This window comes from Cordyceps javanica, chromosome 6 (assembly GCF_051103115.1).
Source record: "Cordyceps javanica chromosome 6, complete sequence".
NCBI lineage: Eukaryota > Fungi > Ascomycota > Sordariomycetes > Hypocreales > Cordycipitaceae > Cordyceps > Cordyceps javanica.
In genome coordinates, this window is record NC_139300.1 from 1,142,919 (window position 1) to 1,163,302 (window position 20,384).

Here is a 20,384-nt window from a genome sequence, read left to right on the forward strand (position 1 = left end):
AGTGCTTCACCGAAGATCTTTTCTATTGACCAAGCTGACAAGAAATAGTGGAAACTATTTGCCTACTTGCCCGGATGCCAGGATGATGGTCTGTCCAGGCGTGAATGAAACGAAAACATTTTGCTTCTTCGCGGCCTGCTATACTGGTGGTGAAAGTCCCCATTCCGTGTTGTTGGCGGGCCCGAATCGGGCTTGTCAACAAATAAATTCAGATCAAATGAACTCAAATGAATTCAAATCTATCCAAATCTATTCAAATCTAAATCGACCAAATTGATTTGTAATCAAATCAAATCGAAGAGCTGGATTTATTTGGATATTTGAATTCATTTGGATAATGTGGGCTGACCAATCGTAACGCGCAATGGTTTCGGACCCACCCCCTTTCGAGGCACGTCGACACTGGTACGACTTGACACCAGCCAGTCGAAACCGTGTTCTGCCTAGCGCTCTCTTAGAGTCCCTCCCGACAACGATTTCTATGGATGCCAGTGATCCAGAACCCCCTTCTACCGCCTACAGCGATCTCGATGCAGCAACCGACCTTTCCGGATTCGATGTTAACAGAGAGGCGACCGCCGACACCACTTCCTCAGCTGCACACTCTGGCTACGAAGGCGTTGATTGGAATCGCCTTCCTGGGTATGTAGCTAGCAGGCACAGGCGAAGACAGCGGACGGGATGGGTATGGGAGCACGGAGACGATGTCGAGAGACACAATTCCGGCCGCCGATTCTGGCTTTGCAAAGAGTGTCATCGGACAAGAGCCGCAATCACGCACATGTACGATGCTACGTCTACGAGCCAAGCGAACGCTCACATGGAAGATGTCCATCGCATCTGCTGATGCGGGCAAATGTCACCCTGTAGGAAGAAACAGCGCACCATCTTCGACATGGTTGACTTGGACGCTCGTCACAGCAAGGACCAGGCTGTGATGAATGCTCTTATAGCCTCCTTCGACCCGCTACACTTTCGACAATTGCTTATTCGATGGGTGGCCTGCGACAATATCCCTTTCAACAAGCTAGAGAGTCCATACTTCCGCGAGCTTATGGAATACACAAACAGTGCTGTTATTGAGTCAGGCAGTCTGCCAACCCATAATACGATGCGTGATTGGATTGTAGGAGCCTTCAATCGTCACAAAGGCGTAGTTACTGAGCTGCTCGGTCGGTCTCTTAGCCGCATTAACATATCATTTGACGTGTGGACGTCCCGCAAGTTCACTTCCCTTCTCGGCCTAACCGTGCACTTTCTGGACGACGGAGGCAAGCTGCGCACATTTCTGCTCGGTTTGCCACGATTTGAGGGCCAACATAGTGGCGAAAACCTTGCAGACCGGGTTAGTGAAATCATCCACGAATATGATCTCAACGACCGCGTTGGGTACTTTATCACAGACAACGCAAAGAGCAACGACACTTGTCTTGATGAGCTCGCTGGTGAGCTTGGGTTCAAGAAGCAGCACCGCCGACTTCGGTGCTGCGGGCACATCATTAACCTTGTGGCCCGATCCATCTTGTTTGGGACGGATGCCGATGCTTTCGAGGAAGATTGTCAAGCTGATAAGGAACTTCAAGAAGAGGTGAAGTTGTGGAGGGCCAAGGGGCCGATTGGCAAACTGCATAATATTGTGCATTGGGTTCAGCGATCAAACCAGCGCATCGAATAACTCCACAGGCTTCAGAGCATCGAAAATGCGGCTCTGGGCCTTGATGACCACACAACCTACGATGTGATCACAGACAATGCTACCCGGTGGAATTCATCCGAGGCGATGATGGAGCGAGGCTATCAGCTTCGGAATCCTCTCGACTCTCTCGTCCAGGCGGAGGTCACGGAGTGGGGTCAATACGTCGCCGCGAGGACTGCGAATGGGACAAGGCCGATGCCAAAGAGGAGTCGGAAGAAGCCTGCAATTGTTGACGATAAGATGACTAGTGAAGACTGGGCAGTGATTGCAGAATACCTGACCATCCTGAAGCCGCTGAAGATAGCCACGAAGCGGCTAGAAGGCAGACCCACAGAGGGCAAACATGGGGCGGTCTGGGAAGTCCTGCTGACAATGGAATGGCTTCTGAGGCATCTGGAGGAGTCCAAGATGCAGCATGAACACGATGAAGAGCCTTACTTGCGAGTGGGTTGCAACCTCGGCTGGATGAAGCTAGACAAGTACTATGCACTTACTGACGACAGCCCCGTTTACCTTGCGGCCCTTGTTCTTTATCCTGCTTTTCGTTGGCCCGCCATCGAATCTTAATGGGCTGATCATCCAGAATGGTTGGAGAGAGGTAAAGAAGCCGTTCGAGAACTTTGGGAAGAATATAGAGGACTACCCATCGAGAAGGATGAGATCTTGGAACCTCCCACCGCCGCGAGAAAAACAACCGACTTGGATGAGTTTATGGCATCGGTCAGGAAGGTCAGCACTCAGCGTGCGTCATCATCATCATCTACACGAGATGAGTATGCCAAGTGGCTGTCTACGCTGGAACCCGGTGACGGCTTGGTCGATAACCCAATACAATACTGGCTTCTCCGGCGACGACAATATCCGAGCCTATCGCGAATGGCTATTGACCTCTTCTCGATTCCTGCGATGTCTTCTGAGCCAGAACGGATATTTAGTCTTGCAGGGCAGATGGTCACGCCTTCAAGAAGACGGCTGCAAGCTGATATTGTAGGAGCGGTGCGATGCATCTCATCGTGGGAGAAAAGTGGAGCTATCCAAATTATCCAAATGAATTCAAATCTGCCCAGGTGAACTCAAATCAAATTCGAATTTGCCGTTCTGAATTCAAATCAAATCTAAAGGGGGTCAATTTGATTTGAATTTATTTGTTGACAAGTCTGGGCGGAAGCACACATTGTGAGCGCGCGGGAGCGGTTCTGGAAGCGGGCGATCAAGATGTGGATAGAGGTACATACTCTGCCCGGAACGAATCCACTCAGCAGAACTTTGAAACGGATTAAAAAAGTTCTATACGCGCTTTCGATCACCTCTGCACCAGGTGGCGGAAAGGTTGAAAGGCATACCACTCTGGCAGATGGAGACCATCACCCCGGTTCTGGTGGAACCTTGGATGGCCCGCCTGAAGACAGTGATGGACAAATCGGCCGATGAAGTATGCGCAGGGTGGACACTAGCTGTTGCGGTGAGCAGCTCGGCGAGGAACGGCATGGTGGGAGTTGGTGGAGTCATTCACAGCAGGAGTATGGAACGCAGTCAGTCCGAGCAGAAGGTCTTCTCTTTCACGCTTGGCCCGAGAGCAGAGCAGAATCCGTTTTCAGGAGAGCTGGCGGCTATAGCATTAGCATATGCATTACGGAAGCTACCCGACAGCAATCGCCAGAATATTGCAGTTTTCTCGCGCAACAAGGGAGTGGTGGCAGCATTGAGCCGGCCCTATCAGCAATCGGGACAAGAATTGGTCACATGCATCTACGACTCGGTAGAGAAGATGGTTGGAAAAGAAAACATCGTTTCTGTAGGATGGGACTCGCCAAGCAGGAACAAGCTGTTGCAGGCGGCCAAAAGACAGGCAAAAGTGGCTACGCAGCAGGGCGCTGTACCTGAGGTTCCATTCCCAGTGATGAAGAGTACGACGTTGAACAATGAGCGAAGAAACCTTAGAAGCGAACGATGCATACCTGAAGGAGTTGGACGGTTCTCCAAGAAAATAGATGTGGCGCTACCTGGGAGCCACACACGCGAGATTTATGAGGAGTGGTCATGGAGGCAGCGCTCAACGCTTGCCCAGCTGAGGACAGACATGGCAAAACTGAACGGTTATCTCCATCGTATCAAAGCAGTACCTTCGGAGCAATGCGCTTTTGGGCAGGCAAAAGAAACGGTCAAACATTTTCTTTTACAGTGCCCGCGATGGGATGAACAGCGAAAAGAGTTACGAGCATGCACAAGCACGAGATGGAACGATTTGTCGTACCGACTAGGGGGGAAATCGGCATCAGACGGACCGAAATGGAAACCAAACATGGGAGCAATCCGAGCGACGATACAGTTCACACTGGCCACAGGACGTTTCGACAATTGACAGGCGAATCAGTACAAAAGGGCTTTTCATCAGACCATGAAACCACGTCCGCGGCGAGCATGACTAGCGACGCTTCGGCTGCTGTAGATAGGACGCCGAACACTTGGGGAATAGCCCTCAAGCTAGTTAGTCAGTGATAATAAATCACGCGGAATGGTGGATGCTGGGGATGAAAAGACGAAGTGGAGAGAACAGAGAACGACAGGGATGAAGTGGAAGGGTTGAGGCGAGTGGCCAGAAATGTACCTATGAATAGCTAGTGAGCCCTATTGGCTGCAAGCCACCGGGCGTAATAAAACAATGAATGAATGTACCAATACCACCCGAAGGCTGGCAGCTGTGCCGACGGATCAGTTGGAGTCAATTCTGCCCTTCACAATAGAGCCATGGAGAAAGAGGGTCACGGCTGTGACAGACAGCCAGGTCGACGAGGGTCTGTCAACAAGGGGAGACATGGTGATAGCAACGAGCAGCTCCGCTCGCAACGGTGTTGTTGGTGTGGGAGGCCTTCTTCAATGTTCAAGCACAGTGACACAAGGAGCGACACAGTCAAGTTGCTCCTTCACTCTCGGACCGAGAACAGAACAAAGCCCCTTCTCAGGAGCGCTAGCGGCGATGGCCTACGTGCTCAGGCACATACCGGTTGGTTGTGAGCGTGTGACAAGGAACAGGGCTGCTGTCCAGTCGTTAAAGAATCTAAGCCAGTAATCAGGACAAGAATTCATCCGGTATATATATGACTCGATACGTGATCACGAAGCAAATGGGGTCCCTATTTCTATTACTTAGATGCCGACAGAGAGCGACAATGAACTTCTTGGCGTGGCGAAGAGAAAAGCGAAGGACGCCACAAGAGACGGAGCAGCACCCGAACGGCAAATTCCAGGGATGCTTTCCACCACATTCAACATCGAGAGGAAAAAACTGAAAGCATAGAGAAGCATCCCAGAAAAAGTAGGGAAATATTGCAGAAGCATTAATACTGCCTTACCGGGAGAACATACCACGAAGCTATATGAAGACCTACGATAGAACGAACGCACAGTGTTGGCCCAGCTCAGGACCTACATGATCAGACTGAATGGTTATCTGCACCAGATACGAGTAGTGCCATCAAGTCAATGTGCATGCGAACTTGAACGCGAAATTATTAAACACTTTTTGTTCCGCTGCCCGAAGTGGGAGACCTATCGAAGAGAGATGACAGAGTGTACCGAAACCCAGAGAGGTAACCTTTCGTTCTATCTTGGCGGGAAGTCCCCGTTAGATGGACCGAAATGGAAGCCAAATATGAAGGCGGTTCAAGCGATAATACGATTTACAGTGGCCATAGGCCGACTGAACAACGACTAGGATGATCATTACCCCGGCTACTTTCCGTGGTAACGCTGCATACAACACTCGTGTCGCTAATAACAGGCGCCGCTTTAGCTACTATAGATAGGACGCTGAACACTTAAGGAATAGCCTTTAAGCTAGCTAGCTAATACAAGCACCGCACGAGAACCCGTGCTATTATGGAAAAGACGAGGACGAGAGCAGAAATAGGAGGAGGATAACCACTTATGGGCTTACAGGAGGTAGAGACGCCACTTTTGGACATGTAAAGTAACTTAGCTAGTGAGCCCTATTGGCTTTTTTAGTCACCGGGCGTAATAAACTTTTGGTTTGGTAGTGATAGAATGTAGCCGGTCGCAACCCTTATGCATGCGATGTAATAGGTAAGATCCGTCAGGCGCTCGGCGTATGTGCACAAGCAGCTCGTGATGAGCTTGGAATCATTGTGCCGAGCGGCCCTAAATGCAGGCAGATTGACGACGGCAGTTTCCTATGCATTATAGCATGGGTTAGATAGTAAGATAAGCGGCGGCTCATGTGGCAGAAGGCCAAACTCTACTAAAAGACCTTAGTCCCTAAGTATCGGAGTTTGCCGCAGTATCTTACACCCTTAATATATAGGCATAAACAATATTTTATTTTTAGAAACTTTAGATGACGACTACGGCGACTGAGATGTACTAGTACTAGCAACGAACCGCGAACGACCTGACATGGGTCTGATCGTCACTGCTAGGATACTTAGGTTTTCCTATTGCCTAACCTTATATTCGGTGCATCTAGCGTGGTTGTAGGCCGATGAGCGCCCTCTATAAGTGTCTAGTTAAGAGGCTGGCTTGAATGTAGTGCTTCCGCTGGACGAGGCTTATGCCTGACAATAACTTGGTCGAATTCTGCGTATTACATAATGTAATCGAGGTAGAAAAACGTAGGGCTAGAACTGGACGCTCACGTGTCTGCGTCCTCTTCCCTCCGAGCTGAGCGCGAATAGGCGCGGCGTTATGGCGTATACCTGGCGGAAGCTATGGTCATCATAATGAATAGACTTAAATCTATAGGCCGCTATAATATATACTGTCTATAAGCCGTGATATATCATTCTTGTACGGCGAAATAGCGGTTGTGCGGCACTCGATAGCTATAGACTACGAACTCTATGTAACTGCCAATTAGTACCTATACTATATAGGTTGTGACTTGTTGATAAAGGTATAACGTTCTAACGAGAATCGCTAGATCGCGATGCTATCCAAGCTATTTCTGAGGTCTAGCTGCTGTCTGCTGCTCCATATCATATACTATAGACGATGTGCTTCGCCATATGCGGCCGCGATATCATTAGCGGCGTGGAGTAATATTCTCATTAACCAGACCATGATCGAGGAATTAAAGCTATGGAAGCGCCTTATAGTAGAGTATAGTAGTTTAACGCTAATAAGCGCGAAAGGTAGCTACTTTGTGATCGAGAATCCGAGTAGTATATTATTTAGCGCTAATTTCACTTATTAGATTATAGACTACGGGAGGGATTACTACACTTTAGAATCGAGATACCCCGCTCTAAGGGTAAGAGACTTCGGACGGTTTAAAGCCTTAATAATGGTGGACGAGAGTTCGTAGTAGCATGCTTCTACTATGGCCCGAGTGGGCACTAAGAGCGACGTGGTTTATATTTTCCCGTGCAAGCGTGTTAGCAATCGGAATAAGGGCTACTTCTAGCTCTCTAGAGATAGACTAATTTGTATCCATTGGCTACCCGAAATGTAGTATAGTATATCGTTGAAGAGTACTTTAGGCCGTATAGGCTATGCCCCGTGACTTGCTGCGTCTACCCGTGCGTACATATACCTTAGCATAAAGAGGCCCTTCAATAATTATAAAAGCGCTAGAGTATCCTACCGACTAGAGGTTTGGTCATAGTATCGTTAAACTATAAGTAAATAATAAATAATGGATGCCTGCCTCTAGCTCGGCGATAGGCTCATTAGCCCTAAACTAGCTCACTACTCCCACTTATAATCTTTCTACGGTCGGCAGACTATCGTCTTGTAGTTAAAGTAGTAAGAGAAAGGGCGACAATTTCTTAGGCTAGTAATTGCTCTTATCGTAAGTATAGGTATGAAGGGGACTACTATAGTACTAGCTAAATTATTTAAACGCTAAGATAGTCCGCAGGCTAGTGTCGCCGTATTATCAGCTATCGAAGAGCTACTTCTAGCTAACGAATTCCGTGCTAAAGCCTAGTTTAGGTTGGAGGTTTCCGAGTGGTAGGCTACATTAGAGCGTCGTAGCCGTCATAGACTAGGATGTAAATCTGAGCTAAAACGTAATACCGGAATAGGACGCACCTCCGCTATCCTCGCAGAAACATGCCTAGATGAAGATAGTCTGGTGTCGCTAATTAACGTATTATGCAAAGTAATTAAGAAAGGAGGCTAAGTCAAAATATTTACTACTAGCTGCTAGCCGTAGGTAATAGCCTTGCTAGAATAGCTTTTGGGCCTGCCGCTAGGCGCTATGGCTAGGAAGTATTGATTCTAATGCTAGGTTTCCGTTTTAATAGAGCGTACCTCCTCTGATAAGATAAAGAGCCTGCGCATCGTATACCGTAAAGAAACTGCCGGGGTGACAGCGAGAGCCGCCGCTCGTAGCACCTGGGCGAACTAAGCGACTAGCAAGCAGTTCTAGAGCTGATGGAGCTGCGAGGCCCAAACACGAGGATATTAGGCCGCCAGTGTTAGTTTCGTAGGGCGAATGGACGTTTAGAGAGATGATAGTTGGTCGCTAGTTTGAACGCTTGTATTAAGAGACTGGGTTACGACCACAAAGGCCCGCTGCGGATAGTCTATTAATTATATATGATGACATACTTTGTAATTTTATAACTTAACGGGCTCGTGATCTATAATATTCTCTAGTATAATATAAGGCCGGAAGAATAGGCACTAAGCTGTGCATCTGTTGTGAGTATTGGATGCAGTTTGTGCCAAGCCTAACGATAGCTCAAAATGCACTCTAGAGCTCAAAGAACACACGTACTACGGAGCACCTATTTAGCGGACTCTCCAGCTTAGCCCCTTATCGATCATCAAGAAGCGCCATAAGTCACCATTTATATAGTAGGTATATATTCATATATTCATCCCTTCACGATAAATCTTTCTCATCTCTTTACGTCAGTGATATGCAGCAGTCTTCTAGGGAGCTACGGGGACCAATATCTTCATATACCTAGGTGGCATGCACCCAATCCTCATTAGGTATAGTCCCGACTTATCCTGCTCGATTCTTCGATAGGGCTGTCGTCAGTTACGCCACGCAAAAACGCAGGAATATTGTCAGTCGATAACCAGGTGGCCACTCCACCACGATCTAACCTCGCGGCACTAGGCTACGCTACCTTCGTCGGAGGTCATAGAATAGCAGCAATTTTCTATACTCCATGGTTTCGGAAGCATATATCTCTACAGAATAGTAGTCGGTCTCTGCTGCCCATAGTTGGGAGGTAATACTATTACTAAAAAGTAGTAAGTTTCTGGCTGTAAAATAAAAAGATAGTTTATATATATTCGTTAGAGAAGGGTCTTTATTCGTTTTTATATCATACTATGCTGCTAAATAAAGTTATTATATATGATATTACTGCCTTACGTAATAAGAGTCCTAACGCGGCATTCGAAACAATAGAAAGAGTCGGTGCGAAGGCGTAGATTAAGCCTAATAAGAAAGGCTAAACAGATAGCGCTCTAGGGTAGTATTCGCATGCTTCTTATGTATGAAGACCTAACCCACGGTATGTGGCATATTACGAAGTATTGTCCTGCTAACGTGGCTTTCCTAGATATTAATGCGCTAGTAAGTATCCAAAAATATATTATATACATATTGCTGATTGATTATAGGTTGTGGAATATGATAGAACTAGGCGGGCGCCCCGGGCGTGGCCCTACTAGGGCAAAAGCAATACAACTCGTAGTGGCAATCGATAAGCGCTACCACGCAAAGGGGGCTTCCCACCATAAAGAAATGCCCTAAAGATTTTAGTAGAGAATCTAGGGAACATTAACGATATAGACGGCAATAATAGTATAGACGGCGATAATATTACACTAAGTGGGGGATCTACTGTCAGCGAGGGTATAAGCATGGATAATCTAGCGTATATAGCCGTCAAAGGTTATGAACGGAAACGGGAAAGGCGAGATAGCGACCTAGATAACGATTTCGCTACGGCTAATCAGATAATCACACTTCAACTTGAAGAAACGGGTTCGTAGGCGTACTAGAGATTATTTAGATAGATTTGGGGCGGCTAAGGGGGGGTTATTATTCTACGTCCAAGAAGATATCGCTGTTTGACAGGAATATATACGCCTCGCAGATGCCAACTAACACGGCCTAAAGGTCAAAGTCTTCTAACTATTTCCGACGTAGTACTTATAGAAATAAAGAGAATACTTAGCTCGCCGAATTTGGTCTTTATGACTATTACTATCACTTTATAATAGATGGATTACTGTAGATATGCTAGCGGGTGCCTTTTTGTGAACCTTAAAGTACTTCGAGATAGGTTTTGTTGGTTTTTTTCGTTGACGTACTATTACTAGCGTAATACTGTAATTCATACTCAGGGTAGAGGGAGGCTGGTCTGTACGCTGCTCCAACGCTAGGATATGATCTAATACGCGCTTAAGGCAGCTAGGCATCGAAAGCTAGAATATTCGCTAATTACTAAATTTAATCGCGTATTATAGTAACTGCTAATATGACTACGACTCCATAGAGTTAGGTAGCGTAGAGCTAGAGAAGATAATAATTGGGGCAAGTGTCTGTTCGGCGTAAATAAGGCTATAGGAACGGGTAACCTAAGGCCCACCGTAAACTAGCGGGGCAGCGACTTCTTATTACTTAGGTGTAGCGGGAGGATTAGGCTTTCGTACTACACTTACTAGTAGCTCGCGCAAACTAGAACTATAGCATAAGCTCACGGAGGACCCATTAAAAAAAGAAAGGGAGAAAAAAAGCCAATATCCTAGACTAGCGTATTATCTAGCTTGGCCAAGAATATCCATATAAGCGTGGGGACTATCCTTTAGCTACTGTGCCCACTACCGTAATACGTTCATGGCAAGTACTCGTCAGTTTATGGCTCTCTTAGCCATACCTGTTCAACTAGACAGGCCCAGATATACTGCCCCGCTACCCCCCTGGTCCTAGTTTGCGACGCCCGTAGATTTAAAAAGCAGAAAGGCGGGAAGGCGATGGAACTCATGCGGAGCTAAAATAGGAGGCTTAAGACTTACTTAAATACTACCTGCCCTAGACCTTAAATAGTCCTTAAATTTTCTTTCGTTATAGGTAGAGTGGTTTCTACTCTCCTATCAACAGTATCTACTCGCCATATGGCAATTGAGATTTGTTGCTTATTATAGGTATACTTAGTTGCCAGCTTATAGTTCGGCTATCGAGATTTATGGCCTTCCTGCTCGATGGTTAGATGAATTTAGTATTGTCTGCTCGCCGTATGGTAATTGAGATTTGTTACTTGATATAGGTATGCTTAATTGCTAGCTTACAGTCTAGTAGTTCGAGATTTATAGCTTATTATAGGTCTACTCGACTATTAGATAATTTTATTTTAGCATTATCTGCTCGCTGTTATGATAATTGAGATTTATTACTTGGTATAGGTATGCTTAATTGTCGGCTTGTAGTTCAGCTGTCGAGATTTGTGGCCTTCCTACTCGACTATTGGGTGATTTTAGCATTATCTGCTCGCCGTATGGCAATTGAGATTTGTTGCTTGTTATAGGTATGCTCAATTGTCGGCTTGTAGTTCGGCTGTCGAGATTTGTGGCCTTCCTGCTCGACTATTGGATGATTTCAACATTGCCTGCTCGCCATATAGCAATTGAGATTTGTTGCTTATTATAGGTATGCTCAATTGCCGGCTTGTAGTCTAACTATCGAGATTTATGGCTTATTATAGGTCTACTCGATGGTTGGGTGGTTTCAGCATTGTCTACTCGCCGTATAGTAATTGAGATTTGTTGCTTATTATAGGTATACTTAATTGCCGGCTTGTAGTCTAACTATCGAGATTTATGGCTTATTATAGGTCTACTCGATGGTTGGGTGGTTTCAGCATTGTCTACTCGCCGTATAGTAATTGAGATTTGTTGCTTATTATAGGTATACTTAATTGCTGGCTTGTAGTCTGACTATCGAGATTTGTGGCTTGTTATAGGTCTACTCGATGGTTGGGTGGTTTTAGCATTATCTGCTCGCCGTATGGCAATTAAGATTTGTTGCTTATTATAGGCATGCTTAATTATCAGCTTGCAGTTCGGCTATCGAGATTTATGGCCTTCCTGCTCGATGGTTGGATGAATTCAGCATTGTCTGCTCGCCATATGGCAATTAAGATTTATTGCTTATTACAGGTATGCTTAATTGTCGGCTTATAGTTCGGCTATCGAGATTTATGGCCTTCCTACTCGATGGTTAGATAAAATCAACATTGTCTGCTCGCCGTATGGCAATTGAGATTTGTTGCTTAATATAGGTATGCTTAATTGCTAGCTTGTAGTCTAGCATTTCGAGATTTGTGGCTTATTATAGGTCTACTCGACTATTAGCTGATTTCATTTTAGCATTGTCTGCTCGCCATTATGATAATTGAGATTTGTTACTTAATATAGGTATGCTTAATTGCTAGCTTGTAGTCTAGCATTTCGAGATTTGTGGCTTATTATAGGTCTGCTCGACTATTAGCTAATTTCATTTTAGTATTGTCTGCTCGCCGTATGGCAATTGAGATTTGTTGCTTATTATAGGTATACTCAATTGTCAGCTTATAGTCTGACTGTTGAGATTTGTGGCCTTCCTGCTCGACTGTTGGATGATTTTAGCATTATCTGCTCGCCATTATGATATTGAGATTTGTTGCTTAGTACAGGTATGCTTAATTGTCGGCTTGTAGTCCGGCTGTCGAGATCTATGGCCTTCCTGCTTGACGATTGGATGATTTTAGCATTATCTGCTCGCCGTTATGATATTGAGATTTGTTGCTTAGTATAGGTATGCTCAATTGTCGGCTTGTAGTCTGACTGTCGAGATTTGTGGCTTGGAGCAGGTCTGCTCGACAGTTGGATGATTTTAGCTTTGTCTGCTCCTTTTTTTTGGACGAGGTTCGTGGCTTCTCTGAACCTACTTGTCTGTTTTTATGGGTAGACTTAGTTTCTTTTTTTGGTGCGAGGTTAGTGGCTTTAAAGCGGACCTACTCTTACCTTTTTTTTTTTTTTTTTTTTTTGCCCACCTAATAATAGAATAACATATTTTTAGCTAACTGTAATTTACTCTCTCTGGCCGTGATGACCTTGCCCTTGTCGCTACCTGTGCTCACAAATTTCTGTATATAGGATAATTGATGCTAAAAAAATGAAACTATATTAATCTAGACGTATGAAGTTTTAAGTAATATTTACTGTCGACATCATAATCTGGCGTAATTACACGTATGGCGATTGCCTAAAACTGATAAGCAAAACTAGGCTGTAATGCAATTCGGGTTGATCCAAGAGCGTCATAGCAGTTTCTCTCCACCCGGGTTTAAACTCCTATCTTGGCGACTAGGATGTACGTATGATAGCGGCCGCGCTATTCCTATTCGTCGTATTGTTTCTATATTAGCTACTGACGTGCCCCCCTAGTTCCCCTTGGAATGGTAGCTTCCTGCTCCCTAATTTCATACCCGCTGCGGGGAAGTGGAGTACTGACATAAGCAGGTATACTACTTATGACTAGCGATTTAAAGCGTTGACACGAGTAGCAGTTTTTCGCTTCCTATCCCTCGGGGTGTGCTACTAGTAAATATTCGCCGCTGGTAATTTATAGCCTTAGAAAGTAAGATCTTCTTGCTTCCTACCCTCCCTGGCGTATACCGCTAGTGAATACCTATTGTTAGAGATTATAGCCTGAGTAGCGGCTTTCTGCTTCCTACCACCCTATGGCGTATGTTACGAACGAACGTCCGCTACTAGATCGACATAAGCCGCGGCTTTCTGCTCTCTAACCTATATACCTATGGAAATGACGTGGCGCGAGTAAGCTAGCCTCACTAAACTCTACAGCCATGTATATAGGCGAGCCATTTCCGGAATATACCTCTAAATAAGGTATCTAGAATTAGACATAAATCTTATTATTGCCTTATAACTTTGCTGCTAAAGCTATGTTCGAAAAAAAGTGTTTACGGACTGTGAAAAAGCGTGGCTTATCCTTGTCAACCTATGTCGAAAAGCTCGCGGTGAAAGAGAACGTCCCAGCACTTCTCCTATATCAAGCAGCATCCTTAGTCTAGTATGTCACGCAATACTGCCCTTCAGGCATAGCTTTCCTAGATCTAAACGCAATAGTAGGCACATATAGCAATTCACATATATATAATAGGTCTATCCCTAACTATAATCTAGGTTACTATGAATGAGACACCTAACGTCGAAATTAATCAAGGGGCTTTAGAAAAACATGATAGAAGATAGAAAGAGGCTGTCCGAAAGCGAGGCCCTTCGATATAGGCGAAGACTTAATTGCTAGGTAATCGTGGTAAAATTTGCGCGCTCTCATTATATTAGTGTCTATCTACTAGTACCTGGCGCCTTAGCGTATATTGCCCCGCTAGCAAGGATCTTCTAGATCTAAACGCACTTGTATGTTTAAAATCTTGTATGGCATGCTATTACTAACTAAGACCTAGGTTAAAGTACATAAGGTAACTTAGCTCGTGCTACCCATTCAGGCTAAACTTTGATAGCTACTAGGACATATACTATTAGGACGACGCCATATAGTATAAATTCGATATAGGTGACCTTGTGCTTAATTATAATGCGAGCATAATTCTTCTAACTATAGCTTACGAAGTTCTTACGAAGGTAAAATCTAGTGATCATAGTAAAGGATTAAAGTTAATGACCTATCGTGATAGCCTTGAGTGGCGTAGTTATTATTGAACTTGTTGTATACTTGCGAGTAAAACTGCCCACAATTCGCGGGGCAAATGATAGGAGAATATTCGCGGAAGGATATATATAGCGTAAGACCAAACTCGCAGAACTGGCGCGGGTTCGTATCGTTTATATTAGATAAATCGTAGAATAAACTCGGCGATTGTTCGGGCATAAAGGCGTATTTAAACTAGGTGATAGGGCTGGCGATAGTTTGCGTTCTACTGATCTTGATCGAGACGCCGGTGCCGTTTTCTATAGGCTTGTAATCCTCTGAATAAGTCTGGCCGGAATTGATTTGGTATATAGGAAACGGCTTAGGGACGGGCTACTGGATAGATTAAAGATAGATTGGAAAGGGGCAATGGTTTTTAACGCGAGCTTGGTGTCCTGCAGCGCAACCTAAAATAAGAGTCTAGGTAGCCGCCAAATGTCTCATTTTCTTCAGAAGGTCTATGACATCCTGTACTAGTATTGGTATATACTGTACTGGTGAGTTAGGAGAACAAGTCATAGTAGGGATACCCGTTTAAATACTATAGAGCCGAGTCTGGTTAGTACTAATGGCTAGAGCGATATTACGACGCGACTACATCTTGCTATATCGCTCTACTATTATGGATACGTAGTAAAGTAGATTAAGCGTCGTCGCTAAATGACTTTATAGGAGTAGCTTATTCCTTTTTGGCGTCGCTAGCAAGCTTTTTGCAGGGCTCGTAGCCATAAAGTAATAAGAGTTTTATAGGAAAAGGCGAAACTAATGTCCCCTTTTCTGTCAAATAAACATAATAGTGGCAGCCATTCTAGGCTATAGCGCAGCGCCTCCAAGTACCCACTTGGTATCTAAGACTTCTAGCAGTGGAAATAGGTACTGTAGTCGAACTCAGTTGTTACTTTAGCACACATATAATACCGAGAAAGGCGTTTTGAGTGTTACTTTCTTGCTAATTGCCAAATGCTGTACTTTTCGGCCAATCATCTTCATTTCAAGAAGAGGTATTCTACTATATCGCTTAAAGCTGATCTTATTATAATAGAGTAATAATTGGTGCATATGTGTCAAAATTACGGCCAAATTTAACTGTTTCTTCCCCCACCAAAAAGTTTCGGGTACCTGACGGGTACCTAGCGGCGCTGCTCTACTCACTAAAATAGCTGCCGCTATTATTATTATCTAACCAAAAAGTGTAACAGTCGTTTCGCCCTTCTCTGTAAAACGTATATATTAAATACACGTTCAAGTCTCTCCAATCATAGATATCCTACTCTAAAAAACCACAATCTGCGCTGGTTTTTCACTTACCTGCTGCGCTTTGTATTCGCCACTATGAAGAACATATTTCTACTTGTCTCGACGCTGGCGGCTAGCACCAGCGCCTGGACATACCCCGACTGCGAGCGCGACGGCTGCTATCGCAACTTGATAGATCGTCGCTACGCTGATGCAGCTCCTACATTCTGTCTCGAATGGATATCCGGGGCCTCCACGGCTGTCAGCGTTATCCCGTCGCGCTTTCGCAACTGCCCCGATGTTGCCGCCGTCTCGTCAGCCTGTTCGTGTGTTGCTTACACAGCCACTCACACAACTACTACGCCGCGCTTGACCAGCACCACCACATTCGTATGCGGAACTGAGAGCTCTGTGCTTACTTCCGCGCCCACCACCTCCGCACGCACGACGGATAGTGCAAGCGGAACTACAACTAGCAGTGCTGCAATCTCAAGCACCACTTCCACTCTCTCTACTTCGTCTACTCTGAAGTCCAGCATCACCGAACAGACCATCTCGACCGTCTTTACAACTGCAACACACACCGTGACCAACTGCCTTTGAGGAGGACTTGCGGCTCGGTTGCGGCTCGGTTGCCTCGAAGGACCAGACATAAAGACGCGAAGCATATGCATTGCGTGACCAAACGTCCGGAAGCCATATAGAGTGAATAGGTATGGTTTCACTTACCGCCAGCCTCACTGCAGCCGATCCGTCCCAGCTAGCACTCGCGGTTCGAACTCTGTTTTTGATCGACAATGTATGCTTCTTTCATGCTAGAACCTAATTCTATGAGATAATCAAAGTCCAAGAATGAAAGAATTTATTTCGTTTCGCATGACCTTACTGTAAGCCTAAGAAAATATATACGCTCCAAATTAGTATATCAACATGCCTAGTTCTGGATATGATTGACAGAAAGTTATGCACACTCGATCGCGGCATAACTCGATGCTTACGCAGACTTTGATACCTGAATCAATACGAAGTTGACACCGATAAAGCACCACATATGTGGAAGCTGACTTTGCTTGGATCTCGCATGTCAGTTTGTATCAGAACGCAGCTAATTTTCACTCTGCTTCTCGGATGCCTGTTGTATATTGCAGTCAGCCAAAGGTAGAACTCCAAAAGCGGTTCAGTGAGTGATGGAGATGTAGTGCCCCATTATTTACCAACCTGTTCTTTTCTTTGCAAGTTGGGGGTATGATTCAATGAGAAGCCATATTTTGCCGCCACATCAGCCTTGAGACAGCTACAAAAGATCGTCTGTGAGCACACCTTTGCTCATGAACAACACGCCATTGCTTGCCGACGATGGATGCTGTTCAGTATCAAGGCACCGCCCATGGCCGACTGTGCGAGCAATTTGCAGCCTACATCACCCAGAGCAACGCTCAGCTGCAGCGTGAGCGGACGCAAAGCGACGAGCGCCTGCGCCAGGTTAGTGTCTACGCCGAAGACCAACGACGCCAACTAGATGAACGGAGACAAGAGGTGGAGAGGCTACAGACAGAAGCCCAACAGCTTCGTAGCGACAACCAGATTCTCTCAAATGTGATTACATATCTTCAGCGCGAAATGAGGACTCAGCGATGTTGGTTAGAGGACTTGCGACAGCAACTAGTAGCACAGAATCAAACCATATGCGTGCCGGATCAAAGCCCTCATCAAGCTCCTTCGACGATTCCATCACTTTCGCTGATTCATTATGAGCCGCCGCTGCAGGAACAATCGCAGCTGATCGAGCCAGATACATAACTGATAGTGCGGGGGCAGATGTACAGAGCGCTCCCTGAAGAAATGCTGGTCATGAGATAGATTGGCGGATGGTTAGCACAGCCAGATAAACATCGGTGGCCCAGTCTAGATACCATAATCCAAAAAATTGAGGTGAAACTAACGGGGGTGGTGCAGCCCACCTGTGCTTGTGCGACCTCTTCACTCTTGTGGCAAGCCCAACTACCAGCCGCTGGACGGGTCAGCAAGTATGTCCAATTCCAAGGCCTCACTACACGGTCGCGCGCTCTCAAAGCCCCTCAACATGGATGCCATCCATGCCCACCGCTTTTCCCGGACCCTGTCCCACGGAATTTATTCGGAAGAATGCAACGTAGCCTGCTCAGCAGATGCAGCAGACGCATGTGGATGTGTCGAAGGCTCTTCAGCCAAGAACCATGATAGATGTTCTTGTGACGATATTTCTTTTGGTCGGACTACGCAGGCCACCGAAAGCAGCGAGGATATCCCAAGCGGAAGAATGGGCCGCCGCATACTTAGTAGACCTAAGCTGCAATTTTCGCCAGCTTGGCTAGCATATGACCAATTAAGAGAAGCCCAGGGTCAGCGTGTCCTTGTTAAGCCGGAGTGATCTGCGCGAAATAGAGCAGTTGTTTGCGGCGCACCCAATCGCCCGACGAGACGGTGCCAGCCTTCGGCTGCGTTCATGCGTTGATTCACACGATCGCCCCAACCAGTTCAAGCCAATACCGGTACAAATTCAATTCACGGACTAAAAAGGCTCTTTGCAGTCACGACAGCTAAGCAGCGGTTGGGCATCGCAGTCCGCCTGGGCACTTGACTTTGACAGAAGCTGGCCATAAATCGGATTAGCGCTTGCTAGGAGACTCAAATGCCTCACACACTGGTAGGCGAAGATGGGTCTCCAGGAAGGATGCATAGAGGACAAACACATGGAGGTAATTTAGATCTCCTAGACAGTCTCATAACGCGCCAATTAGACAAAGGGCGAAGACTGTCCACGATTTTGTTTTAGGAAACCAGATCTTGTTTGACGCTCTATACACTAATTATTGATGATTTAATTATGCATCATGTACAAAGGGGCGACTTTCCACGCATGCTTGAAAATGCATCGATCATCAAGATACCTACCATTGGCTATTTCATGACCGCGCCTTTGATGTTCGTCCGCGGCAGAGAGGTTTCTCCGCTGTTGTCATGCTTACAGAGTTGAGGACTTTGGCTGTAAAATGGGAGACATGACGTGGTCATGTGCTCAAAGTTGGCAGCTGTTACCCTGTGGGCTTCGGTAGTTGGCCAGAGACTTTCAGATCTGCATAAATTGAGAGCCTCGGAACAGGTGTTGGCGGCATCTGCAATTCTGCCTTGTGACATGAGCGACAGTGCAAGCATCTCTGCGGCGGCAAGGGATGCGATATGATTGTGTCCCACCGTTTGTCTCAGGCCCGCCAGCGTCTCACGGTAAGAAACCTCGGCCAGGTCTGGCCGCCCTCTCACATGGTACGCGTTTCCCATATTGTAGAGAACAAGCAGCGCTAAAGAAGACTGTTGACCCCCATGTTTCCTAAAACCTGCTATGGCTGCGGCAAACTCCCCCTCCGCTTTGTCAAACTGGCCGACCATAGAGTGGATTGTACCTAAGTGGTTGAGTACAAAGAATTTCCAGTCACTCAGGGGCGTTTCGTGTTCGCTCAATAGCAGCTCGCACGCCGCTTGCGCCTCTAGAAACCTGCCTTGGTCTCTGAGGAGCACGGCAAGCTCGGCTCTTTTCCGAAGCGTTCGCTCATGGTATTTCCCGTACAAGCTCTCGCAACCGTTGAGAGCGGAGCGGAGAGCAAATTCCGCATCCACAAAGTTTTTTGTTGCTGTGTGTATGAGGCAAAGCTGATCAAATGCGTGGATAGTGTCTGCATGCTCCAGTCCAAATGCTTGCTGGAGGCCAGATGATCCCCACTGGAACATCTGGGCTGCATCTTTGAGCTTTCCCTGCGCACGGAGCGTGGCTCCTAGCTTAAGAACAACAGCAACGACCCGGGAATCATAGTAATTCTGATATGCATTCAAGAACCCCTTCAAGGCGGCGTGGTGCATATTTTCTGCTTCTTTCCACCGACTTTGCTCTGTGTACACAGTGCCGAGCTTGTCCATGACGCGGAGCAAAAGAACATTGGCGTTGTTCCTGGTGATATCGAGGTCGGAAATAGCCTCCTGGTAGACTTGCTCGGCCTCCGAGAGAGCGCCGCTTGCCCAGAGCGAGTTACCTGTTTCATAGATCAAGAGAAGGGTCGTGTCATGAGATCGTCCCAACCTCAGAATGAAGTATCGGATCACACGGTCATATATGGCCTTGGCTTCTAATAATGTGCCGCTCTGTGTGGCCGTACGGATATATTCACGCAACAGAGTTGCAGTCGTGTCCCAATCGCTGGAGGTCGATCCGAAATCTTGAAGAGCTTTGCGATACACTTCTTCCGCCTGTTTGTGTCTGTTTTGTCCACTGAACACTCGACCCAGCAGGAGAGCTAAAGCCGCCGGTGACGGCCGGCCTCGGAGAACAGAAGAAGGAGCAGTAGAGCCCATGCCGTTGTAAAGAGCAAGCATACGAGAAGCCTGAGACGATGCAGTTTTGAGTTGAATTAGCCTCATTATTCTAGCTTGCGTTGCTTTCTCACATACAAGACCAGAATTCGCCGAGACGAGGACACTTCAAGTGTTATGATACATCCGCTTCCAGGGTTGAACGTAGAGGTCGTCGGCTATTCGTCCGACCGCTTTCAGCTGGGATCGAGATCGTTTCCAGCTTCTGTTGACTACAACAAATCGAGATCGATGGCGCGCGGGAAATCCGTAGCAGATGCTTCGCGCCTATTAATCATCAGCGTCTCAGCGCCAAAACCGGCTTTCCTCCGATGTGAGCTGTGTAGCAGAGTCCTTGGGCCCATTAAG

The 20,384-nt window shown here is 46.3% G+C and overlaps 4 protein-coding genes across 4 annotated transcripts; 3 read left to right on the forward strand and 1 right to left on the reverse strand.

The window, feature by feature from the left end:
- Positions 1-364: 364 nt before the first annotated feature.
- On the forward strand, positions 365-2,263 carry V2A60_008804 (uncharacterized protein; the record flags this gene model as incomplete). Its single annotated transcript, XM_083260076.1, has 3 exons — positions 365-642; positions 871-1,588; positions 1,691-2,263. 3 exons carry the CDS (start codon positions 365-367, stop codon positions 2,261-2,263), a joined length of 1,569 nt encoding a protein of 522 aa, XP_083116202.1.
- A 13,468-nt stretch (positions 2,264-15,731) lies between these two features.
- On the forward strand, positions 15,732-16,238 carry V2A60_008805 (uncharacterized protein; the record flags this gene model as incomplete). Its single annotated transcript, XM_083260077.1, has 1 exon — positions 15,732-16,238. One exon carries the CDS (start codon positions 15,732-15,734, stop codon positions 16,236-16,238), a length of 507 nt encoding a protein of 168 aa, XP_083116203.1.
- A 753-nt stretch (positions 16,239-16,991) lies between these two features.
- On the forward strand, positions 16,992-17,435 carry V2A60_008806 (uncharacterized protein; the record flags this gene model as incomplete). Its single annotated transcript, XM_083260078.1, has 1 exon — positions 16,992-17,435. The coding sequence occupies one exon, from the start codon at positions 16,992-16,994 to the stop codon at positions 17,433-17,435; it is 444 nt and encodes a 147-aa protein (XP_083116204.1).
- Positions 17,436-18,575: 1,140 nt separating this feature from the next.
- V2A60_008807 (uncharacterized protein) lies at positions 18,576-20,084 on the reverse strand (the record flags this gene model as incomplete). Its single annotated transcript, XM_083260079.1, has 1 exon — positions 18,576-20,084. One exon carries the CDS (start codon positions 20,082-20,084, stop codon positions 18,576-18,578), a length of 1,509 nt encoding a protein of 502 aa, XP_083116205.1.
- Between the last annotated feature and the right edge of the window lie 300 nt (positions 20,085-20,384).